The sequence below is a fragment of the Anopheles maculipalpis genome, chromosome 2RL (assembly GCF_943734695.1).
Source record: "Anopheles maculipalpis chromosome 2RL, idAnoMacuDA_375_x, whole genome shotgun sequence".
Lineage (NCBI taxonomy): Eukaryota > Metazoa > Arthropoda > Insecta > Diptera > Culicidae > Anopheles > Anopheles maculipalpis.
Window position 1 is genome coordinate 63,435,904 of NC_064871.1, and position 25,944 is coordinate 63,461,847.

General features: G+C 43.2%; 1 protein-coding gene across 6 annotated transcripts; it reads right to left on the reverse strand.

Moving 5' to 3' along the window:
* Positions 1-897: 897 nt before the first annotated feature.
* On the reverse strand, positions 898-25,668 carry LOC126568775 (adenylate cyclase type 2). 6 transcript variants are annotated; one of them, XM_050225392.1, is made up of 17 exons: positions 25,578-25,668; positions 11,603-11,733; positions 10,803-11,000; positions 9,353-9,895; positions 9,107-9,234; positions 8,545-8,703; positions 8,061-8,193; positions 6,877-7,393; positions 6,136-6,371; positions 5,836-6,062; positions 5,536-5,737; positions 5,161-5,417; positions 4,867-5,029; positions 4,292-4,612; positions 2,845-2,859; positions 2,114-2,356; positions 898-1,097 (listed from the first exon to the last, which is right to left on the reverse strand). In XM_050225392.1, exons 1-17 carry the CDS (start codon positions 25,666-25,668, stop codon positions 966-968), a joined length of 3,696 nt encoding a protein of 1,231 aa, XP_050081349.1. In that variant the 3' UTR covers positions 898-965. The 6 variants fall into 6 exon arrangements, with proteins under 6 accessions (XP_050081349.1, XP_050081352.1, XP_050081350.1 ...); XM_050225395.1 differs by lacking the exon at positions 25,578-25,668 and adding an exon at positions 21,944-22,027; XM_050225393.1 differs by lacking the exon at positions 2,845-2,859.
* Between the last annotated feature and the right edge of the window lie 276 nt (positions 25,669-25,944).

The following is a 25,944-nucleotide window of genomic DNA, read 5'->3' on the forward strand; positions in this document are numbered from 1 at the left end:
TTCAAGATATTGCCACAAGTAGAATTCCCTTGACATTGTTATGCCCTTTAGGAAGAACGCCATTTTTCAGGTAATAGACTGGGCGCATAATGGATCCACTTTGTCTTTAAGATGAGCGAAATATATTAGCCTACCGGTTGGGTGTGGAATGATAAAATTGGCGTAATAGAATGTTGGCATGATGAAGATACTGGTGCTTACCCCGAGTACAGTACTGTTTCTTTCGGCTGACGGTATTAGGTGAATTAATAAATAATTGACATGGCATACTTTCGTAACTTTACAATACAACATCGGACGTTTTTGTAAAGGATAAATTTATTTTTTGGCTTTAGGAACGATGACGATCGAAGCGATGTAAGAATGATTGGACTCTCTGCCGCGTACATGAATGTAGGTTTAAACATTTGTTCCTAGAAATTCTTCTGGATTTACATGAACCGTCTAGGTGGGTGTCTTTTGCGATTAATGTGCGATCGCTGTTTGTTGGTGAAATGAAAATAAAATAATGCATTTCCATCAAAACAATTTGCGGTACGGCAGTAAAGTTTGTATCGAAAGTTAAAAGTCTAATCGCTTAACAAGCACGTTTATTCGGTGGTGGTACAGGCTGGTAGTTATCAGTGTGTGTATCCTGTGGGAAACATTTATTGCACATATTGCATTGCAACTCTTACACCAATGTTGATTGAACGATTTCACCAATATCGATTAAACATGAGAGTTGTTCAATGCTTTTGCAAGGTACATGATATGAACAACAAAACCGATGACGACTAAGCAGGAAGAGTTGCTTTTCTCACTTCTATTCTAAAATCATCGTTTGTTACTCGTAATACTGCTTTATGACGAGGTGAGTGTGTGTGTGTGTATGTTGAACCTACATCTGAATGTGTCTTTGGTGTATGATTTCGCTTAAGCTGCCTGTCACTGTCTTTTGGCACACATGTTAGTAAAACTTCAACCTAAATACGTTCATCGAATGGTGTTTTGACGAAATATGTCGTTAGAATTCCTTTGCCTTTTACGTGTATCGGACCCCGGCAATCGCACGAATAGCCCGCCGCCATGAGAACTTTGGCCGTGTTTTCCGTCACCTGGGAGTTGTGAAAAAATAAAGAAAAATGTCATTTGCATGTTAAACTGTTACTGATAACTGCGTGATAGTTTTACGCGTTATTTTTTGAATTTCCTATATTTGTGTATTATCAGTAACTGGACTAATAGAGCTCAGAATTATGGTTTTTGCTATTTTTGCGCTTAAACATTCAGAAGACCAACAAAAGAGAGAGGAATGATGAGAAAAACTTTAGATGAGGGAGGAATTATGATCGCACAAAGTTGCAAGATTTATGGATAGGTCCCTTGACATCGTTCAATTATGAGTTGATCACTTCCGTTTTTACTATATCATTATATCATTAAACTTATATTATTCCATAGTTTAGATAACAGATTGGGACGGTAAACTCGATCTCAAATATTACTTGTAGATGCGAGAAAAACCTCTCTCAAAACAAGTAAGAGCTCTGTCGTCTAATTTAAACAAGAAAAGTGGACACTCATAGTGGACATGGTGGACAATATGACAAATAGAATTTTGTTTGTTAGTCTAATGTGACATTAAATCCGCGGCTATGATAGGGGCGACAGCGACGCAAGTTCAAATCCCATTCGTGCCGCTCCCATCGTAGTGAGAACTGAATGTCAAACTACGTGATATAAGTAAGTTCGATAGCTGGCGTGACGAAGTAGTTCGTTCAGCCAAGCAGAAGAAATAATTGTCTATAAGGCTTCAAATTTAATAGCACAGAAAGATTGATAGCCTTGGACGAGTCTTGATCGCCCATTAGTTCATTTTATATGACAATATAATTTAAACATTATGCTTTATCATCCTCGAACAAAACACGCTACATCGCGTCATTTCGAAATCTCAAAGTAAATTTCCATTGTACGTACAAACAGTGTATCCCTAGCAAGCCCAACCTGCACAATGACAAACCGCTAAAACTCATCTTTTGTGAGCATATGCTTTACAGGTTCACCATCATTCTTAGCTCACCAAGTACATAAACCCGAAAGTGGCCCCATTATGCGTGGGCACAATTACCTGCACACGGCCCATCACACCGCACGAATCCATTCGCGACGCCACGTTCACGGTGTTGCTCCAGATGTCGTACTGCGGCTTTTGAGCTCCAATGACACCGGCTATCACTGGACCGTGGTTGAGCCCGATCCGCAGCCGGAATCGTTGGAATGATTCACGATTTATTTGATCCAGTGCCGTCATGAGCGCGATGGCAAACTCTACCAGCACCACCACGTTATGCTCTTCCGTGCGCTTTTCATCCTGTACCGGCAGCCCGTGTGTTGTGTCCAGCCATTCCGGAAGATCGTTCAGGCACCGGAGAAGGAGCAAAGGTACCACACAATGTTTCCAGTGTGAGGAAGCGGAGTGGAGAGCAAAAAAAAAAAAGATAATGATTGAAGGACGGTGAAAAATAATCAAATTGAAAAACTGCTCTGAAGGAGCGCACGTAATGCAACGAAAATGGCGAAAATAACGATAGGTCATGATGTTGGACGAATAAAAATTGATGGTATAATAACATCGCCATACACCGGAAGCTAGCAGACGGGCCCAGGCAAAAACCGGGAAGCACTTCGATTCCATTACGAGAGTGATGGAGAGTCGTCAGCTAGGATGGTGGTGGATGATGTGCTTCCCGAACGTCATTTAGTTGTTTCAACGTTTACTAGCATCCGGTGGTGGTGGTGGCGAAAATCAAAAGTCTAACACAAGGTCTAACCATTCCAGCAGTCCGTGGTGATACGTACCAGCTCATTATTTTTCTACCAGGTTGGGTGTAGAGAAACAAACGAACATTCATGAAATGGGAAACAAGTGAGTTAGTAAACGAGGAGAAACACAGTGTAAACAATTCAAACAGCTCGTGTGTGTTAAACATAAACGCCTTTTGTGGTTTGTACAGTGTGTGGACAATTCAATCAGTCGTAATTGTTTGTTATTTGCCGGAGTTTTCAATTATTTTTTAAAGTTGTTTTAAGTGAATGTAGTTTAAGTTACAAGAGTTAGATAAAATGTTAGGTACATCTTGGCTAAACAATATCGTTCAAATAGCTTGACCACTTTGGTTCTTGCTCGTTTAGCAAGACAAACTCAAGAAAACGCTAGATACATGCCCATTTAATAGAGATTGGTTGTGCGAACCATAAATAAATTAATTCAAAGTGTTTATAGTGCCCGTGCCCGCCCCGAATACACGGACACGACCTTTCCGCTAAGCCGAAATACATGCGTTGGATGATATTTCTCAATTAACTAAAGACATTCCTTAGGCATCGCCGTTTCACACGTTCCGGTAATGAAAAGAAATGTGTAGACGGGGAACGGCCCGAACAAATAAAGCAATCTGCATATTGTGCCGGTAGCGTAGGTTCGGTTTTGGGCGTTCGCCGAAAAGATATTCGATGGCAATCAGACAAACTTTGAAGGCCCCGAAACTCTTAATTTCCACACGCCACCACACGCAACCGCGTTCATTTAGGGGCTTACGGAAAAAACAAATAATGGTTCACCCGTATTTTGATGGTGGGCTTCTTATTCTTTTAAGAGCACTGAATACATCATCAATACTCCGGGTGGTGGAGGAAGTTGTTCGATATTGTGTGTCATTATTTTTTTGTTCATATTTTATGCGAGTTGTTTGGAGTCAATATTTGAGTTAGAACCGAATGAATGATAGAATTGTTAACGTTAGAATCCATATTTATGGATAAGAAAGGTAAATTTAATTATAGAGCTATATGCCGCTAACGAAGGAAGTAAGGCCAATATCAAACCTTGTAAAGTATAAAGAAAACTACTGAGCAGTGTTTAAAGATTCTTGAGACATTGCCAATCTCGCGGATTTTTTTACGATGTAGGACAGAGTTATTTAAATTATTGTGTCATGAACTGTTTATTTTATCCATAATTCATTGATACTTAAAACATGGTGTAACTTGCACACAGTGTAAGAAAGGCTTTCTGTTGCTGCTTTCATACAGATTTTAGTGCACAACTTGAACTACTTTAGTGATTTTTCTATGCATAGCTCATGCAAACAAAACAAAACAGAAAACACCATACCAGGAAAAAACACAAATCGAATTGGAAACACAAATGTAAAGCACTTCCACGGCTCAAGTACGATTGTAGTAACGCTTTGCTTTACGGCACTGGGAAACAGTCACATTGTGTTTTAAAGGGTGAGGATCTTACCGTGGCACCTTCCTCCTTGCCGGGGCGCAGTCCGGATGCAATCATGTAGGTACTTCCGATGGTTTTTATCTTCTCGATACCGCTGAACTTAGGCTTGAGCAGCAGCTTGTCAAAGTCGCAGATAATCTCGTTCAGCAACCGTAAGCACTCGAGCCCTTGCTTGTTCACATCCGTTTCGTCGTAAAACTCCTTGTAGTTCGGTATCGATGCAAACATGACCGCTACGGACGAGTAACTCTCGTGGTAAAGTTCTTGCACGGCACGTTCCTTCTTGAGAAAGTGCTGGGCGACGTGTGCGGGTAATATGTTTTCCAATAAAATCTACTCGACCGAAACACGTTCAGCATACCAGAGCAAGTCGTGTGCACAGCGAACAGACACGATGATTCGAGGACATCAAGGAGCAGAAATTGTGGTCGGAAAGCAAAGAGAGAACAACATCAAAACCCAAGCAATGAAAAAAAAGCGATCGATCCAGGTTGCATGTAGCACGTTCCGGATGAGCGAATGTGAGGAACCACAGGAACGCGATTAATTTACAGTTTTTATGGTCCCTGTGGCTACTAAATAGTTACCTTATTGATTCCGCGCATAGTTTCGACCTCTTCCTGTTCCACCTTAAGCTTCGCTTTCCACAGGAAGTCGGTCCGGGCGACATATTCACCTTGGCGATCGAGCGTATGCAACACGGCACTTATCAGTAATAGGAAAAGTAAGCCTTGGAATCCTAAAGGCCATCTACATAAACAGGATCGAAAAAACAACGTTTGGTGGGTTTTGCAAGCTTAAGAACTTATTGATGGATTCTAACGGCTTATTAAATTGATCAGTTTGATAAGGATATAGTGCTTTGTTGAACGGATACTTACGAACTGCTCAATATCCCATACGCCTCAAACAGAGAGCTGCTCCATAAGATCGAGGACTGGATAGCGACGAACAATGCCATTAGCAATCCCTTGACAAGAAATCCTGCTTTCAGAAAAGCGGACACAGCTGCGAGACTGATTGCGCACATGTAGAGGTAGACCGGAGCAACCGGTGCAAACTGGTCGTCGTACATGATATCCTCGGTGGTGTTGTTCACAAAATGTATGTCGGCTATAACTAAATCGTCGAAGTTTATCTGCCAAGAGAAGCGAGAGTGAAACAGAAACAAACAAAAGAAAAACGCGAAAACAAAAATGATGTAAGTCTCCGTTCCGGCTGGTGTTCGGCAAACGTGCTTGGGGCGCAATTTTTACCACACTGAAAATGGCACAGCTCGCAATGAGTGCGGTGGCGATGAGGAATATTGCTAAACGAAGACCGCGGCTGGCAGCTATGACCTGTCCTGGGCCGTTGTTGCCTGGCGGTGAAATGTTCGACATCTGGTAGTTGCTTAAGTATAAAAACAATCCTAAAGCTACAGCTGTTGCACTGAGTGAACCAATAACGACTACATTGCTGCATCAGCCGGGGCAGGATTGGGAAGAAAGTGGAAGGAAAATAAAAATATAAACTCGTTTCATATGATGCCGACGCCTGAGCCTGAGCACACCTACCTTTTAAATACTATTATTTGAATCAGTCCTATGGTCAGGAAAAGAATGAAGGAGCAGATGAGATCAAAGCGAAACGTTGGCTCTGGTTGTGCACGAAACAGGGTCTCTCGGGCCGTATTCCTGTACCACATGGTGACGGGTTGTAGTTCCTTCGGTGGGCCCCAACACTTGCATTCACCACAGTAACCATCTTCAGGCAGCAGATTGGACTCGATCATCGCTATACTCTGCAATGGACGTATGGAAGCCATGCACTGCAGAAAGGCAGAAGAATCGCATCCGTTTGGCCATCATACTTACCGCCAGACCAATGTTCTTGGCCATCTTGGAGTCGGTGATGTTAGCGAACGGTTTATCAGCACCCCAACACTCGACGTACTTAGTCATCTTAGACGAAGGGCGTGTGCGTACCAAAGGCCCCCCTGGTGTCGCTACCATGGGCGACCGGAGACAATCAATGTTGGAAATTGACATTTTGCGCATGTCACCAAAAATAGAACTTGACGATTTTCGTCGTTCGGCGAAAGCAATCAATCCTGTGGAGAATGGTAAAGATGCGTGCGTGAGTGAGTCTGCTTCGTTTGACTAGTTGATTTGGTTACATTCAGAAATCTACATTAAGGAGTTCACATGTTTATCATACCACCTCCTAAGAGAGCTGTCACATAAAAGTCTAATGAAATAGTTAAAGTAACTGGCTTTAGAGATCCTTTACTTCATTTGCTAATTTTTTAAGCTTTATTGTTAGAAAATATGACTCTGAAATTTAAGTACAAATATGTAAAGATTTCATAATGTCATAAAAGGTCTTAGAGAACAAGCGAAATCATTGTATTATTCGGCAAAAATTTAATTATCTTTGCAAATTTGCAATTGCAAATCTATGCAAAAAATATTTTGTGCATCGTTTCGCAGTTTGCAAATCGAATCCAATGTACGAAATTACCATATTGTTCTTTAGATTCTCTAGCTGCTTCTACAAAAGGAAACGTAAACGGTAGATTGGCTCAGTGAAGAAACTGCTTATCATCAGCATCGTACCTTGCACGGAGAGCTTACGACTTCCGACACGCTCCGGAAGGTGTCCGTTGGTGGTAATTGGTTCGACGGGAAGCGTCAGGCAAGATTTCTTCCTTAGCTCTCCGTTCTCATCCGCCTCGCCAGTCTCATCCTCGGTCGCACCGTCGTTATCCAACGTCTCCTCGTTAATGGTGGGCGGGTTAATTTGCACGGTTTGCTTGGAGTTTGGAGATGGCGGTGGAAGCAGCCCACCATGCCCACCGGAAGCAATATTGGCCGGAGATGGTGGCAGCAGTTGTTCCTGTTCCTCGGGAATGGCGATGGGCGAGATGGAGGTGTGCGAGCGCCGCATGTCGTCCGGGGTTTTGGGGGTCCGTGGAGTTTTCGGTGTTTTCGGCGGTTCCAGCACCGGAAGCAGGTGCTCCTGCTCGCTGGGTTCGTTGATTTGAACCATCGCCGTGGGGGAAGGTGTGCCGAGGTTCGAGGTGGGTGTGTGCGAGTCGGTGGTTGTTGGCTTACCCAAATCGGTTGCAGGTTTCTGCGGCAAAGGTTTATGATTCGTTGAAAACCCGGGAAAGGAACAGAAAATTTCATTTCATTAGCCGCTCGCCAATCGTTCAAACATCCTGAAGCGCTCACGAGTAGCGACGAAAGGTAGAAATTGTTTGCCTATCACAGTAATCCTAAGGTTTTAGGGTTCCATTTCTCGCTTCACCGGAGCGGTCATCCTAATGAGGATTCATAGCTCACGTATTTAAACAATGAGCTTTAAAGCTAGATTCTGGGATTTTCATGGGATGCGTGGAAGGATTTTATATGCCAATTAAAAAAGGTTCTCATAAAACAGGTTTTAATTGTAAGTGTTTCGAAAGGATACGTGATTATTGCGAAATGTCTAACAGCGAATATTCCTAAATAAACTTTAAGAAATACTATTTAATCCTGTACCAGCATACTATACTGCGCCTGGCATTGCAAGGCTTTTAGAAACACAGCAACAAGTTTAAAATAAATCATCCAAAATAGGCGATGATGATGATCAGTCTTAAGGGGAAAAAATCCATTAGTCCAGTAGTAATAAATCATGGCATAAATATTTTCAGGACAACAACTTTGAAGGCACTTATTCTGAGTTCCATAAATGGAAAACTTTTTATTTCGCTTCAAGTTAACGCAGAGGCAGCATCATCGAGCAGGTTACTTACCTTTGGTGGCACGATAAGATATGTTTCAATTTTATGATCCGCCAAGTAGGACTCTCTGGAGGCACCTCCGCCCGGTTCCACCTCAAACATGTCGCCTAGATAATCCAGCGTTGCCTTTGTGATGTGTACCCGTCTGAAGCGTTGCAGATAGTATTGTGTGTGGGTGTGTGTGTGTGTGTGTGTGTGTGTGTGTGTGTGTGTGTGTGTGTGTGTGTGTGTGTGTGTGTGTGTGTGTGTGTGTGTGTGTGTGTTGTGTTGTGTGAGTCAAACCGGTACCGAGTACACCGTGTTAGGAAAATGAAAGAAAAACAAAGTTAATAATGGGTTGGGAGCGGGAATCCTTTCCCGGGGGCAAAACATGGCAGCAAACCCCTGGAAAGTTGTCCTGAGAAACGGTTCACGTCGTCATCGTCATCAGCATCGTCAACGGGACGACATGGGACGCCACAGAACGGTAGAAACCTGGCAGCGATTATTCTCTTACCCTGCAACACCGCCACTTTCCATATGGTTGGCCAGGGTCACGTCATCGCTCCAAACGTCGAACTGCCACTTCCGCAATCCCAGCACACCGCACAGCACGTTGCCGGTGTGTATACCGATCCGCATGTCCACATTGAAGCCGGTTGCCTCCCGGACGAATCTGCACACGGGAGCAGAATAGAGAATATGATTTCGTGAAGGATTGATGGTTTAGACGTACGACATAATTCAATTTGGTCCCGTGTTACACTGCCATTGCGATGAGGTGGAAATGTCACCAGTGCAGGGCGCATGAATGACACGGAATCGATTTTTTAACCTTTTCCCCGGAAACCTAGTCTGCTAACTGGGTGGATAAAGATAATCCCTGTGCATACACACAATCAAGATTGTCATGCACGTGCTTTGTCCTTTGTTAGTCGTAAAGGTTTTGCGAAATGAGCAGAAAGCTATACAGTTTTGGCAACAAACTTACGTTCGTTAAGGTTTTTCTATTTGATTTAGCGGGCAGCCAAGATAGCGATCGATGTTTTTTGATAGCACGAATAAGAAATCATACTCACCGTATTGCATCTATCATTTGAAGCCCCATGTTAACGCAGTTGGCGGCATGATGTGGTCTTGATACAGGCAACCCGGACACGCAATAGTAGCAATCGCCAAGAATTTTTATCCTCAGACATTGATTTTCCTTAAACGAGAAGCAACATTGAAGCAAATCAGCAGAGTGGCAATAAAACCGTATGGGCATCGTCCAGGAATCCAGGACAAAAAAAAAAGGCATAGTATTTCTACACAGTGACACTTACTTGTGCGATCTGATCAAATCGTCCGAATAATTCATTTAGTGTCTTAACCAGATCGGAAGCTGTCAGCTGCTCGGACAGTGGCGTAAAGTTGACGATGTCCGCATACAGTATGGATACGTTGTTGTGGCGCTGCACGTGCATTTCATGGAATCTGGTCTGTGTCTGGCCGCCGGCACGCTGGCAGGCGTCGGCCATCTTCAGCATTATGCTACGCTTCACCTCCGCCGCAATGTAGGCCGGTATGACACTCAGCAGGAGCTGCTCCTGCTGTTCGCGCTCGCATTCCAGCTTCACCCGCTGCTCTATCCCGGTCCGCGTACCGTCGACGGCGTCGATGTGGGCCGCATCGGACATGATGCGGTAGTAGAGGCTGGAAACGGAAGCCGACGCTAGGAAAACCGTTTCCGCAAGTAACTGCGGAAAGAACGTTGGTGGAAAGTCGTGAACCTGCGATACGATCCGGTACCCAATGTGGACGATACAGAGCAGCACGGCAAGCACAACCGATACCGGCCAAGAAATTGGTAGCATCGTGTGGACTCCCTGCAAATTTTGCAACGTAAAACAAACCGAAATTTCTGTGACTATTTTGTGAAGTGTGCGCTGGTTTGTTCCTTGAAAGAAGGTTAAGGTTAGAGATGAAATATTAAGGTTGATGGGCGACTAGACCCCGTGCGGCGTACGGCGGATTGTATTCTATTCTTTTTTGCTAAATGCCAGTATCAATGTAACAGAATGCGCCACTGTGCACCTCGTTTGTTTCGTTTTTACTACGACTGCTGTATATTCATGCGGTGCGATGAAAGAGATATCTGGTTGGATGTGGAGCAAAATTAACACCCTGCTGCGTTTGTTGTGCCGTTGCTTCGGCCACATACAGCGGTTAAAATGGTACTGTAGTGCCAGGAGGTACTGCGTGAGTGAGGAGCAAGCACTTTATGACACGAATTGGAATTGGGTATGCAAATGACAGATGAAATGCTGCGGGCGTACATGGCGATACATGGGCATGGGGTTTTGTAATGTATAAGTGTTGCATATTAACCGAAAGAGAAAGAACCAACGATACGACTGGAGTTGTTAAAGTTGACACCGTATAGCGGGAACTACTCGCCACAGTTGGGCTGTTTGGAGCTTCCGCATCCGAGCCAGGTTTTCACAATACTAATTAGTCTCTTTTATTCTTTGTCCCGCAATACTGTGATCTTATTCACATTTTCCTCATTATCGTGGTTGTACGATGCAGTAGACACAGTTATCACAAAGGATGTAGAGATGAGCCAAGCGCTGTTACATAAAAACATATGGACATTATTATGTCATGTGCTTGTAACGCTGGATATTATGCATTGAAAGTGTAAGCCGTTTGTTTCGTAACAAATGCAAATGGTATGAAAATTAAGCATTTCAAATTTATAGAACAATTCTAATAGTAATGTTTTATACTTACGAGTATCAACGCAAACAGAGGCAACGGAGCGAGCTGAGTTCCGACGAATGTGGAGATTGCACCAATCGTTCCAGTGGTTAAGATCGCGAATGATAGCGCTGCCAGGGGCGAGTTCATCACTGCCGGGAATTGTAAAGCCACCAGGATCCCGCATAGCACTGCCGATGCACCAGCCAGCAGAGCTAGATCGGCCAGAATCTATAAATCAACTGTTTTCAATTTGGATCTCGATATTTCTTTTCCCATGTAGTTGATGTGTGTTGGGTGTGCGATGGGTTGAGAGTGGTTTAATTTTGTTGTGGTGTGGTTACGTTATTAAATGGTAGTTGGATGTCACATATGAGTACACGATTACATACGATACATGGACGCGTAGGATTACACACATACACATAGTTCATGCACGTGGTAGCATATGAGTAGAAAAGAAAACAGCAAATAGTTGATAGCGACAAGTAGTGGAAGAAATAGAGAAAGGGAGAGATAGATAAAGAGAAATAGAACATCGTCAGCAATACACATCTTATGAAGGAATAGCTCGGACGGTGCAAGGGGAAGGATAGAGCGTACGTCTAGTAAAAGGAAATAGTTTATCGTGATTATCAGATATTAGGGCAAAAAGGATAGCTCAGTTAAACTTTACTCTCATTATGGACCACAGTGGACTTGCATTGGCGTGGGAAATTGTGTGCAAAAGGGAATTATTACTGCAAAACATCCACAAACACAGACACACAAACACACACACACACACAGATTTTCTTTATGAAAAAAAAACGGGATGAAAACGGCAACCTTACCGCATCGTGAAGCGCACAGAGAACGATGGACGTGATGCAGGAGAGTATCGATATTCCCAGACCGGTGATAAACAACGATCTTCGAAGTCGTTGCCGATATCTTGTATAGAGGTCATCAAGATGGGAATTTTCTGTTGGTCAGGATAGAAACGGAAGGAATGAGAATTTCAATTTAAATGTTTGCTAGTTGCAACCGAATCGGGCACCGAAATGAAGAAAGCACGAACAAGAATAAAGCTCAGTGGCGATAAGGCGTGTTTGGAGCTGGCGTGCGCTAGGGTGTCCTGCATTCTGAGTGGATGGACAAAATTGCTTTCGGAAAATGTCATCCCCGTTCCTGTTCCTGTTTAAGCACTGGAAACGAGATTGCCTATTGAAGTAGCAAAGTGAAAGTGACATTGCAATGAATGGAAAACTGAAACTGTTCAGCATGAAATTTTGCACGGTACGGCATGGACAATCTGTCTATGGGATTTCTTTCCCATGATTGAACCGTAATCACCTTCAGTAAAAAAACGACAAATATCCGCTCGATTCGTGAGCTCGGCAAGCGTGCTGCGATGAGCTGTCCGGAAGTCGTTATGAATAGAAATGAATTTTCTGTTTCAGGTGCTTTAGTGATGGATAAGTTTCAACCATTAATATCCAACGCTTCTAAAGGCATGTTTGAGATTAATTTCTTGATGCACTGTTTACGAGATATCGTTTGGAGGGGCAACAAAGATTACAAAACGTGTTTAATCTAAAATGAGTTTGTTTATTGTGCTTTAAATCGTATTTAATGAACATTGCTCCATCAGTCTGTAGATAACATAATGTATTTACAGTGAATTGATGTCCATTTATAGCACCGGTTGTATGAAGATATCGAAATCGATAAATCCACATGAAATGGTTACAGCCTAATAAACACGCTGATACTACGGATGAAGTCGTTTCCGAAATTTCAAGGAACAAGAAACATGTGCCATATTATCGATCTAGCTGACACCACTTGTTAGTTCGAGCCATCCCGGCTCTAGTCAAGCATGACGATTTTCCTAGCTTTATGTATTTCTGCCCAATTGAAATATCGAATTGCTAACAAATATAGTGACGAAAGATCGCAGATTGGTCTAAAATGTAAACTTAAAAATAAGAGAGAGCGAGCTTTGAACAACATGACATCGTATGTTCGGTAACATAATTTCCTACTTCTTTTACCAATCGCAATAAAACGATTTGAAGTACCGTTTTACTCAAAACCTACTCATCAAGAACAGTGAAGCGCAGCTGGTAACAACATCATCACAATGGAAAGAATATTGAAGGAAACGCGGTGAATTGAATTTTCCGCGAGCTAAAGTTTTTGCTGGAGTGTCATGAAATACTTTCTCATCGTAAAACCAGAAACTTTCCCGAACTGACATGTTATTTTTTCATTGCAGCACTTCTTACGGCTCTTGAAGTCAAGAGCAACATTCAATATTTGTTGAAGTTCATTTCCAAAACAGCTCTCAAATAAAGCTGCGTTTTTTTTTGCTTGACATCGTGTTAAGGACGAATGTAGCGTCGATTCCGAGAGTTAGCTGAAGATCAATTTTGAATGATTAATGTTATTTCAATCACAGTCGGTTGCGGTTTAACGATGATGAAAGTGGTGGTTGATTGTTTGGCACGAGATTGACTCAATAGTCCTGGCAAAAGTACCAGGTTTTATTCGGCTGTAGAAGGTGAAGGTGGCTGCTACACCGTCAGTGTCATGATAATTGACAGTTCAGCTCTATTTTCAGTCTTAAATCTTAGTTTATTTTTGAAGCGCATCATTGAAGTTTGAATAAGAAAAAAACAAGAATAAACCATTCTAAAATAACAATTTCTGTCATCTAAAATGGAATTTCAACCTTGAATTGAAAATGAATTTTAATGCGTAATAAATCAGTAAAAGTGACTGAAGACTAACGGTTGACTGACTGAAAAAGTGAGTGAAAATATAGATTTTATTTCAAATTTATTTGACACAAAATAGTAAATTTTTTTTTTTTTTTTTTTTATTCATGAGGGACGGCCAGGCCGTATTGCTTACAATAAACTTAAAATTAGTATACTCCTTTCCTCTTTGCTGGGAGACATTTCCTTCTCCGAGCTGTGAAAGGGCACCTTATCCCGGGTGTGCTCGGTTGTTCCGTTGCGTAAGTTCCGTCATCCAAAGCCAAAGTCGTGTTCCTAGCGAGGGTCTTATCGTGTGAGGGTAACTTATCCCGGGGTATGTCAGGCGTTTCCATGCTCGTGGTCCAGATGGTAGCGGGGGTCTTGATCGTTTTCCATTTCGAAGATTCCTGATTGTGTCCAATCTTGAAGTCTTCCTCTCCCTTTCGCTGGGATGTCCATCCATAGCATTGGCCGCTGCAACTGCTTCCATATGGTACCCAACCCTTCACGCATCGTACTCATTCATACATTCATTCATTCATTCATCCATTCATCCATCATCATTCATACAAGCGAGGTACAACATATATAAGACAGACAAACAGTGGGAGTAGTGGGGGGAAGGGGATCACACTAATAATCCGTTAGCACGGCAGAAGAGAAAGATTACTCTCAGGTAGACCTCGTCGCAGTCTCCCAGCAGGTCCCGAATTGGAGTATCCGGCAACTTTCCAATGCCCCGGACTGCGTCTAACAAGGCGGGTCGAGCAGCCTCGTATTCCACACAAGACCATAGAAGATGATCTATGTCATGGTATCCAAGGCCGCAGCCACATACTTTGGAGTCGACCTGTCCTATACGCTGGAGATGCGCGCCCAAAGCGAAATGGTTAGACCTAAGCCTAGACATCATTCGAATGAACGCACGATCACCTGAGATGCCGTGGAACCAAGGCTTCAAGGACACTTGGGGAGTGATCGAATAAAGAAACCTCCCGAGCTCATCGGTGTCCCACAAACTCTGCCACCGAGCCATGCAGAGAGACTGTGGGGCACGCATGTACTCGTGAGGTAAGATAAGCCTGTCGAAAAAGGACCCTTCCGAAGCACCCTTTTTGGCCAATTGGTCTGCCTTTTCATTGCCGAAGATTCCGCAATGTGCAGGCAGCCAAACAAGAGATATCCGGAATGATTTCTCAAACAATGAGCTTAAGACCTTTAATATTTCTTTTACGAAGTAGTCCGGGCTCTTAATAGCCTTCACAGATTTTAATGCTTCGACAGCGCTTAAACTGTCGGAGAATATAAAATATTCATCTGGAGGACAAGCACTTATAATCAACAAGGCGTAAAAGATTGCGGCGAGCTCCGCTACATATATCGAGCATGGCTGGCGTAGTTGGAAATATGCCTCGGATACAATGTTATATACGCCAAAACCGATGCCCTGCTCTGATGAGGATCCGTCAGTATAAAAATGGTTGCTGTTACAATGGCCATACTTTTCCACAAAAATGCTGGGAATTGCTGTCCTGCGAAGACTATCGGGGATAGACTTGATTTGCTCTCTCAACGAGGTGTCTACTCTAAACCGGGAACTGCAGGACCCTGGTAAGCTGGCACGATTTGAATTAGCTTGAGTGCTAGGGTGTACCTGTAAGGAAGTAAAATCATGAAAGGTTTTCATGATTTTACATTTAGAACCTATCTCATGCAGTGTTCGAAAGTTCTCGATTATCAATGGGTTTGATGCTGTAGAGCGTACGAGAAGGCGAAGCGACAGTAGCTCAAAACGGAGCGGAAGCGGCATCACTCCACACATCACTTCGAGCGACATCGTGTGGGTTGATTTCATACAACCCAATGCGATTCTAAGGCAACGGTACTGGATACGTTCAAGACGGATCAAATGCGACTTGGATGCCCAATGGAAGCATATGCATCCATATTCCAAGACGGACAGTATCGTTGTCTTATATAGCTTAAGGATATCTGATGGGTGTGCACCCCACCAGAATCCTGTAATTGTTCTGAGAAAATTGATTCTTCTAGTGCATTTTTTGACGAGATAGTCAATATGTGCCCTCCACACATTCTTGCTATCGAACCAAACGCCTAGGTATCGAAAAGATCTGGCAATGGATATCTTTTTGTTATACATATGTATATCAAAATGGGGGTTTATCAAATTATTGCGTCTATTATTCTCTGTGTCGTAGAAAAACGAGAAAATGAGCATTTCTGTTTTCTCGGGCGAAAACTCGATACCTAGGTTTCTGGCCCACACTTCTAGGTTGTCCAGTGTGGTTTGCAAAGGCCTTTGAAGATCTGCGATGTTGTTGCTGGCGACTGATACAACACCGTCGTCCGCCAATTGCCGTAAGCTGCATCCGGGAGCTAGGCATGTATCTATATCGTTGACATAAAAGTTGTACAGCAAGGGACTCAGGCAGGACCCTTGTGGTAGTCCATAGAAACTGGCTCTTCGAATTTTTAGATGGCCGTTATCGAAATTCATCGCCTTTTCCGAAAGGAGGTTAAATACGATGTTATTTAATTTCGGGCTTAAGCCCGCAGCTTCTAACTTTTGACACAGCACATGTACTGACACTGAGTCAAAAGCCCCCTTGATGTCAAGAAATAGAGAGGCCATCATTTCCTTTCGGGAATGCGCCAGCTCTATTTCGGATACAAGAAGCGCCAAGCAGTCGTTGGTACCCTTGCCTTTGCGAAATCCAAATTGGGTACTTGACAAAAGGCCGTTTGACTCGAGCCAGTTGTCCAATCTAAAAAGAATCATTTTCTCAAAAAGTTTTCGCAGACACGACAACATCGAAATCGGTCGATACGAGTCGAACTCTGATGCGGGTTTGCCAGGTTTCAACAGGGCGATAACCTTCACCTCCCTCCATTCCAACGGGACGGTATTAAGCTCCAACATGATGTTGAAAAGCCTCAATAGCCGTTTCTTCGCCAGATCTGGAAGGTTATGGAGCAACTTGTTCCTGATACGATCCATTCCTGGCGAGGAATTGTTGTTGGAGTACAGTGCAAGCGAAAACTCGACCATTGTGAAGGGGGAATCCATTGAGGAATCACTACCAGGAGCACTCTGAGTGAAAGGAGGTGCTTGAGCGAAGTCTGGGCAGATTTTCTGAGCAAATGGCTCTAGCCATGCCCCGGAAACTCTTTCGCTCTCGTTGGACGCTCTGCTATTTCGCATCCTTCTCGCCATGCTCTGTAGCGAACTGAGCGAAGTGGAAGGACAGAGGTTATTTACATACCTCCTCCAGTAGCTTCTCTTTTTTGCCTTAAGCAAGTTTTTGCACTTGCGCTCCAGTCCTCTATATTGATCATATAGATCTGTGGAGGCAGTGGCTCTATACTGGGCAAAAGCCTTCCTCTTCGCTGAGAATGCCGCTTGACAATCCGCATCCCACCAAGGAGTAGGGGGTCTAAAGAAATTCCTTGCCTGTGGGGGCGGCCTTGTTTGGGCACCAAGGGCGCACTCATTTATCGCTAAAACGAGATTTTTGTGCTCCTCGTTTGGAGAGAAACTGGGTTCAATACGGCGTAGCCAAGCAGACATTAGATCGCCGTATTTCGTCCAGTCGATGTTCCTCGTCAAGTCACATTCGACGGGAACTGGATCGGCTGAACGAATCCCATTGATAATAGAGATCTTGATTGGCAGATGGTCACTGCCAAGCGGGTCTTGGATAACCTTCCATGTTGAATCCAACCCTAAGGATGACGTACATAGAGATAGGTCTATTGCGCTATTCCGTGCCATAGGTGATGACACCCTAGTTGCTTCACCAGAGTTTAGAATAGTCAACCTAAATGTGTCGCAGAAATCCCTTATGATTGGTGCACGGTTATCATCGTGCAAGCATCCCCAATCTTGCCCATGAGCGTTAAAATCGCCTAGGATAAAAAACGGCTTTGGTAGAACCGTAGCTAGCGTTTCAAGATCCTTTTTGATCTTCTCAGAGTCAATGTTGGCTCCCGGTGGGATATAAATAGAAGCAATAGAAACGTCAAGATTTCCTAGCTTTGCCTGGATCGCGACATATTCGATGCCCTCGGGTGTAGGGAGGGGTACTCTGCTGAAGCTGTGACTACTTCGAATACCAATTAATACTCCCCCACCACGCCTATTACTAGTTGGGTCAAGTCGCCTATTACTTGACGTATGATGTTATATCCCGGGAAGGTTATTTGTTTTTCTGGTGAGAGCCAAGTTTCGCTTAGGGCAAACACATTGCAATTATGATGCCCTAATAAAATTTTGAGTAGGTCTATTTTTCCAATAAAACTTCTGCAGTTCCATTGTAGTATGGTAGCCATTGGACATATTATTCGTCCATACGGACCATCATACTAAGACAAGGCCATTGTTGCAGCCATTGTTTGACCATTCCTCTTAGGAAAGGGAAAGCCAAAGGGATCATACCCGCAAGTGGTTGCGGGAGGTGGAGGGACTCGATCAGAGATTGGAGAATCTCTGTTAGGCTAGGGATCTGGGAGAAGGATCTGGGTTCACTTGGGAACGCCAGGTTTTTGGGACTCGGTTTTTCACGGGATTGGGAGGGAATACTACGAGAATCACGTGTGGGTTTGTCCCGTGGGGGGAGTGGCGTTGTTTCCACGTGACGCCGTGGTGCCTTTTTGGGTAAAGATTGTATCTTTTTTAAGGTCTTTTTTGTTGGCAACCTTGGGAAGATCGATCGTTTTACTCCCGTGAGTGGAGCCAGATTGGGCAACGATTCGTTTTCCGCTGCTACTGAGAGCGGGTCGAACGGATTCACGCTTGGGGCCGTCTTCAAAACATCGGCGTACGATCCCCTGGCACTTTTTATTGTGGCCCGCTTGTGCTCTGCCTGTCTTCTACGGTAGACAGGACAGGAGTTTACCTCGTGCCATTGCTGATTGCAATGCAGACACTTTTCGGCTGCGGACTTGCACTCTAATGTGGAGTGCGCTCCTTTGCACTTACTGCATTTTGTTGCATTCGTGCAATAAGGAGCGGAATGCCCAATCTGACTGCAGTTAATGCAAGTCGCGATTTTAGTTACAAATGGTCGACGGATTGGTACTCGAAGTCCCTCAAAAAGAAGGGAATTTGGCAGGACTGTACCCTCGAAGGTGATTCGGAGCGAGGATGTCTCGCGATACACCTTCTTTCCGTCAACCAAGCTTGAAGCGTACAATTTTTTTACCTCAAGGACCTTGGCACGAGGAGTTGATTGGTGCAAAAATGCCCCCTCTCCGTATTTTAGGATGTCCTCTAGGGGGTATTCGAAATCATCTACAACACCGATGATTTCCACCAATCCACCGGGTATATATACCCGGTAATCCTCCGTAAAGGACGGGTCGGCCGCTATCATATTGGCCTGTGCCCGGTCTTTTGCAGAGACCCGCAACTTGTTCGGACGCAGCCGAAGAACATCCAGGACCCCTGGATATTTTTTATAGATCGATGCTGTGATCGATCTTACATCCAGGGGCTTATTCCTGGGCATGAAGAAAATATCATGCACCCCTTTATAGGATGCATGATACGCCCTGCTTCTCGGTTTCGGCTCCACTGCGGGAGACGCCGACGAGGCCCCGTGAGACAAAACCGTTCTTTTCTTTGCCGTTAGTCCTGGATCAGAATTTTTGCGCTTCACTGTAATGAAGCACGTTTCTGATCCATCGTTCGGCTCTACCTCCATGGTAGAGCCGGTGCTAACGGATCAACACAGAACAAATGAGAGGGAGAGGGATGACACGATACGTAAGGATAACTTACCGGACGGCACTTAGTGAGAGAAGTAGTACACCGCGCAAGTAGCGAGAGTACTTATACGCGGCACCGCTCTCTCACCTACACACACAACACTGCACGGGGACAACTACGCACGGAGAGCACAACTGGACACCAAACACACGGTTCGCTTCGCACTTGTTTCACTCTCTCACTTACGATGCGTGATTTCTGGGTCAACGGCTTTGCTGTTATCGCAATCTCGCCTATTTCGTCGCCTAGGAGTGCTTTAAAAGACGTCTTAATCGCTCGGTGGTTGGAGACGGAATGACACAAAATAGTAAATAATACTGGTTGAAATCGATTGTTGTGGCTGGATCGGTAATATAAAGCCTGATTGTCAAATCCAAACGGAAAACATTCCGACGGAAATACTCTAACCAAACGGAAAGCAAATTTGCACTATGGTCTCCCGTTTTGTCGACTTTTTGCACACACTCTTACCTTTACGGATTGCTTTGATCATACATTCACAGATTATATCATTCGAATTAAACCTACACTTAAATGCCTATTTTGACTAGAATCGTAAACTAATTAAGCAGTTTGGTTTAATTGTATTTTATGGTGGACATTTTTTTGTGGCGGACTTTCGTGGTTCTTGCTTCAGAATAATTCCTGCAAACCACCAAATAAAACCACTAAAACGACTTCAAAATGATTGTCATAACATATCCACGTAAAATATATGCATTTTGCTATGGATTTACGCTTGGACATGGTTTTTATGTATGCAAACGATACTTTCCATTGCACTTGACTGACGGAAAATATTTGGTCTATAAAACGCGTTTCCGTTTGGCTCAGGCAATGCAAATTTTCGACTTTCCGTTTGACAAAGATCTGTCATCGATTTTTAAACGTCTGATTTAGCCAAACGGATAGTCAAACGGAAAGTCTTAATACCAAAGTGACAATTATGTGACGTTTGAGAAGACGTTTGGGTTTCACAATCAGGCCTATAATCCAGTTCAGACCATTTCCCCGTACGCAGGATTGACCATCCAGCAACGGATACATGATCAAAACAAGCCAGCAGTAACCGATTTTAGAGCCCAAAAAGGAGAAGAAAATAGTTCCAATTTGTATGCGCAAGGCCGTAAGAAAAATTTGATGCATCTACCACAACAACAATAGAAACCGCAATGCTCAATCAAATTTTAAGGCATCGATGTTCATCATGAGATCATAAACCTAAACGCCGCAGTAGTTACGAAGGAAAAATCGTTAACCCTTTCAATTGGAATTGTAAAATTTGACTTTTTTTCCTATCCTTAATGAAAATAAAACCATCTCAATAATTTTGAGTGTAAACCACCACAACTCGCACTGGAATTCATACAGGAATCAAATAATATCCCAAACTACTACCTGGATGGAATCTTGTAAGAGTATCAGAATAAAGCCCACATTGCTTATTTTCATGCTGTTTGCTTTCTTCTCCAACAGCACATCTTCAGACTCAAGAGCAGATTAGAATGCAGTTCACTTGAATCCCTCCGACTAAATAAGAGCCGGTAGCTTGCTGGTGCTTTCTAAAGTCTTTAATTATTCACAAATCTCGAGAGCAAATAAGCAACGTTCCATGTTTACCTGCCACAAACAATATGCAAATAAATCTTGGTCAACAAAAACTATCTGCTTGCTTGTGTTTCTCTTTAGTAGCAAACATGTAGAAGGGAGAGTTTTTAGTACAACGAAAATTTGAAGACGAAAATTAGCTTTTTTAGAATACGCTTTCGTTTATAAATGAATAGTTTTGTTTTTTATTTCGTTTCCCGTTTGTGGTTAAGGTTTAAAGGATAATCGGATCAAGTGTACTATCTGCGTAACTAATGTTTGCACCATTTTAACTATCAACCGTTCTGCAAGCTTAGTTCTGGTTTCAAAAGAACTTCAAAAAGTTCAAACATGCGACAGTTACGAACAAAATCGAAAATATAACCGTAATATGACCGAACTAAAGCACTTGCTTTTAGCAATTCGACGGAAAAAATTTCTAAATCTTAGATTGCATTCAAAACAATTCGGTTTCAATCTATTTCCAGGTACACGAGTAGGTGATGTGACGCGATGATAGCCTCGAAACGCTAGTATATGATTAATTATCGAAACGCGAGCCCCTCCAAATCTCAGGGTGAAGTTATCTTTAGACTTGGGACACATTTGCGAGCCAACCAAGAAAACCATGGTCTTGTACGAGTTCATATATTTTTGGCACCGCTTTCGGCCATTAATAACGTTACCGAAATGGTGAGCGAAAATTTTCCGGAGAAAGCCAGATACAGTGCGACATCGAGTAATTGCCTTTTCCCTTTTTAAGTGCCTTGGTAAATTGAACGCATAATTAGATATAAATTGGACCTTTTGAAATGAAGCATAGCTTGTTAAGTTGCTCCAGCTACGGTGTACTTTGCTTTTCTTTGCAAGCAAATGTGGTATGGTTTTGAAACCAAGGAACGAACCCGTAAAACATGTACAAACAGTTTGTTGTTCCGGACTGAAAATTCTTGAGTTCTTGATAAAATTATTTGTCTTTTGTTGAATGAATTGTTGGCAGTTAGAAACAATGTTTTCCGATAGAAGTTATGTTAGAAAGAATGATGAAGATTAACCTGCAATAACATCCTCTGCCTTGTCATCGTCGTCGTCCTCGTTCGGTTCTATTTCTAATTTATCCATTGCACACTATCGGGTTGGTTCACTTGCGTTAATACTGAACGGTTACAAACACTGCAGTTGAATGCTGCCCACACGAATAACACGTGTAAAAATATTGTATAAAACTATTTAGCTTTTTCTGGCTTTAAATAGGAAAACACTGCTTTTCCGCACTTTCACGATACTTCTTTTTATTTCTAAACGTTATTGAAACACTAAAATTTAAATGGTCACACACTTTTCCAGCACAACAAACAGCGATAGAACGAGAGAACATAAAAGCACGTTTAATTGTAGCCCATTGCACCGTGTGAGTTACTTCTGCCCCTGTTCAATTTCTTCCATTGAAAACAATTGACATTTAAAAAGGGAATTATTCGGCCTTCGATACATTAATTAAATTTACACACTGTCGCGCAGCTACTTAAAACGTGCGCCTGTGTGTGAAGCTGTCGCAACGATGTGTGGTCTAACGTTTAGATTTGCTTTCAGTTTTCTTTTTCCATCGGTCGAAAGAACGAAAATTACACACGAAACAATTATCCCGGGAACACCAAATTAACGTTGTGCAAACTGATAGTGCCCGTTCGTCGATGGCGTTGAAGCATTAACACCGATCAATCCATTAAATAGACAAGTGTCAGGGCTGACTGGGCCAGAACAATTATGTAGTTGTACTTGCAGATTTACACACGGTTACGGGGCCGTTTGGTTGGCTCTATTGCAGTTTGGCACACAAGCACAAGGGAAATAATTGCCCTAGCTGCAATTATCCTATCAACACGAGGACTCTGATAACAACACGGAATCGAACTGCAATTATACACTTTTTGTAATCACCTCCGTGCGAGATATTAAACATCATTCGACCAGTACGCTGAATCGTGAGAAATCAATATTGAATCTATTTTTGTTTGACGACACGACTGCTTGAAGCACACTCACTCTTGTTGATTCTATAATAATACTTCATTGAAAGATGAATATTTATCACTTTTCCCTTCTTTTATTTGGGTATTTTATCACTGCTTTATTTCATCTCCAGCCAATCTTCAGACCTGCTGGTGTAACGTCGTTGAGCGAACACCAAAAGCACAATGTATTTCCGTATGTATCCGTAGTCTGTGCATTAAGGATAGGGACTGAAATTTATGTGCATTCCAAATTGCGAATGCCCCTTTTTGACGCAGCACAATGACAACAAGTGACTTCACAATAGCAGTGAAATGATGATGGCTATAAATATGCTTTCGAATGAAACAGTCAGCACGAACCGCGTGTCAGTCATCGTTGGCAGTTGGCGAGCGCGTTGCGAGTGGCACAATTTAGAAATGATTCCAGTTCAGTTTTCTGCCACCGTTGACCCGGCTCGTGGAGAACGTGTTTAGAGCAAAGTTCAGATATCTCACGAGAAATAAGAACCGTTTAGAGTGGACGATTTTGCGACATGATACTCCGCATCCACAAACGATGGTGCACAATATGCACCAGACCACCTGAACGCGTCGGTCGGTAGCGAAGCTGTCAACGGCACCCACTGCTGCTGTGTACTGGTGCACTCGAGCCGAACCAGCGTACTGCTCCAATTACGAAACTCATCCACACAACCTTGCCACAAACAACCCGCGAACGAACGTTAGTTAGACTCATCGACGCGTTCCTACCCTCGACTGGCAAAGCTCGACCGACACTTCCGGCAGCCGAAGACCTAAGGCGCAAAACAAACGCCAGAAAGGACCGTCTAATACCGCAACCAACCACTGACTGAGCGGATCCCGGTACGAAGGGCACAATTTTTATAGATTCACAGTACATGTGGCGCCACAAAACAGGTTCGTGCGAACCGAACGGTGCGCCAGACAAGACCGAGGAACTGTTGCATGCTGGGTTTGGCGTATGCACAGGGCTCGCTTGCTGGCGATGGTGTGTGGGGCTTCGGGTTTTTTACGAAAACGGTTCGCCTGCGCAGTTCGTGCCGCAGTGAGAAACGCGACGTTCCACGGTGGGTTGGAGTAAAATGTGTAAAAGGCGCACATTGCCAGCAACACGTGCTTGGGGCAGTTCGGGAGTATTGTATTTTTCATTGTTTTCTCTTTCTAATATTTTGGTTGTTTGTATGCTGCTTCCCTGCAGCCACAACTACCGAGACCAGCGCTGTAGCGAAGGAATAAACAAACTGGCGTTGTCTAGCATCAGCCACATTCGAAAATGCTAGCTTCGAAACAGGCTGTGACAGCGCAGTCAGGGAATCCTGTGCACGACCGGCCCAATGAGGTCACTTTAAGGTCGCTGGTGTACAAGGCCACGGTCACGAGAGCACGATGAATTCGATAGGTTCCATTCATAACTGCTGTTGAATGATTATTTATCTAACCAGACGAAGCGAATTGGACTGTTGTGGCAGGTAGACATAGTACTACCGGATGGATATCAAAATGCTAGAACTATTGATCTAATAGTGATACCTATGAATGTTGCCCCAAACACGCAAGACAAGAAAATATTATCAATGGTGAGGCTCACCTCGACTTGTGCTTTACGTTGCCGTTTCGAAGCATTCCTGTCAGTAGCTAGCAACAACCTGTCTCACAATTCGACACAAATTCTGCTGCAAAAGTGCTTTCGCTTCCGAAAGAACTCGTTTTTAGCCGTGTGGGCCGTCTGCATGTTGAGACCTTCTTAGGCGTTACGTCAAGTTCCATCCATCATAATCAGCAGCCGGTGGCTAATTAGTATTATCTATGCAAATGAGAGAGCTTCCTGTGCTACAATATTCAACGTTCAAAGCGTGCGAGTCTCACATGATGTGCTACGTTGCCGCTCGAGGAAAATCGAAGGGCTTTTTCGCCGCGCACTTTATCATCTTCCTTTCCAGCGAAACAAACGCTGTAAATTGAATCAATCTCGCCGAAGGTGCGCTTAAGGGGACACTTGATCTAGTCTCGCCTGCATCCGCACCCGTGAACGGGTAAAACTTTGCAATTTTACCGTTCCGCTGCTTCGAGCCAACCCTTCGCCAGTGCACGTGAACTGTCGCTAGATTGCCATTGTTGCATCCTTCTTACGCGTACGTTCGCTGACCGAGGTGCGCGTGACATAATCAACTTTCTCGCAATATAGATGAATGAGAGTAAAGATTTAAGGGCAGGTTTAAAAGCACGGCAAGTAACCTTGGTGCACCCTTTTCCGACCGATCGTTTCGTCCATTAGCGTAATGACTTTATTTATGTGGCAATTGATGTATGCTAATTCGCGATGGTCTTTTCCGAACTGATTTAAATATAAATTGAATTAAAAAAGGGTAAATTTGGTTTGTGAGCCGTGCTAATTTTGCGCTAATACTTTATTATAAATCGCAAAGCATTGGAAAGTGCCAATTAGAAGTGGAAATTAGGTGTGTATAAAATTGAGAATGATTTTTTGATGCCTTTCAAAAAATATATATGACTTACAGAAAACAGTTTTAAAGCTAATAAATTTCTGCAATGTTTAACAAAGTCGGTGCTTACACGTGGCTTGATTTAAGCCCATAAAAGTATTATTTTGCCAAATTCCAAACTTATAACTACAACTTCAAGTTTTACTCACCAGAAAGAATGTCATCCTCTATCCGCTCTTGCATTGTTCTGGAATATCTTTCGAACGTCATTGTTGTTGGTAGGTTCAGTTCGTATATCATTGCCAAAGCTAATCCGTCAAGTTTCGGGCTTTTAGATCCTAACGCTTAACGCTCCTTCACGCTGTGGTCGTTAATACGGATGAATACATTCGACACTTTGTTACTACACGTAGATCACATCGGAATTAGTTGACTGTTGAAATCTGCGAACGCTAAACACTGTAATAGATGAGTTCACGAATTGATTTATTTAACAGTCAAGAGAATGAGCTGGTTGTGTTTCCTTATCTATACTTGTTCTTACACAAACATCATCTAATTTCTTTTAAGAAAATC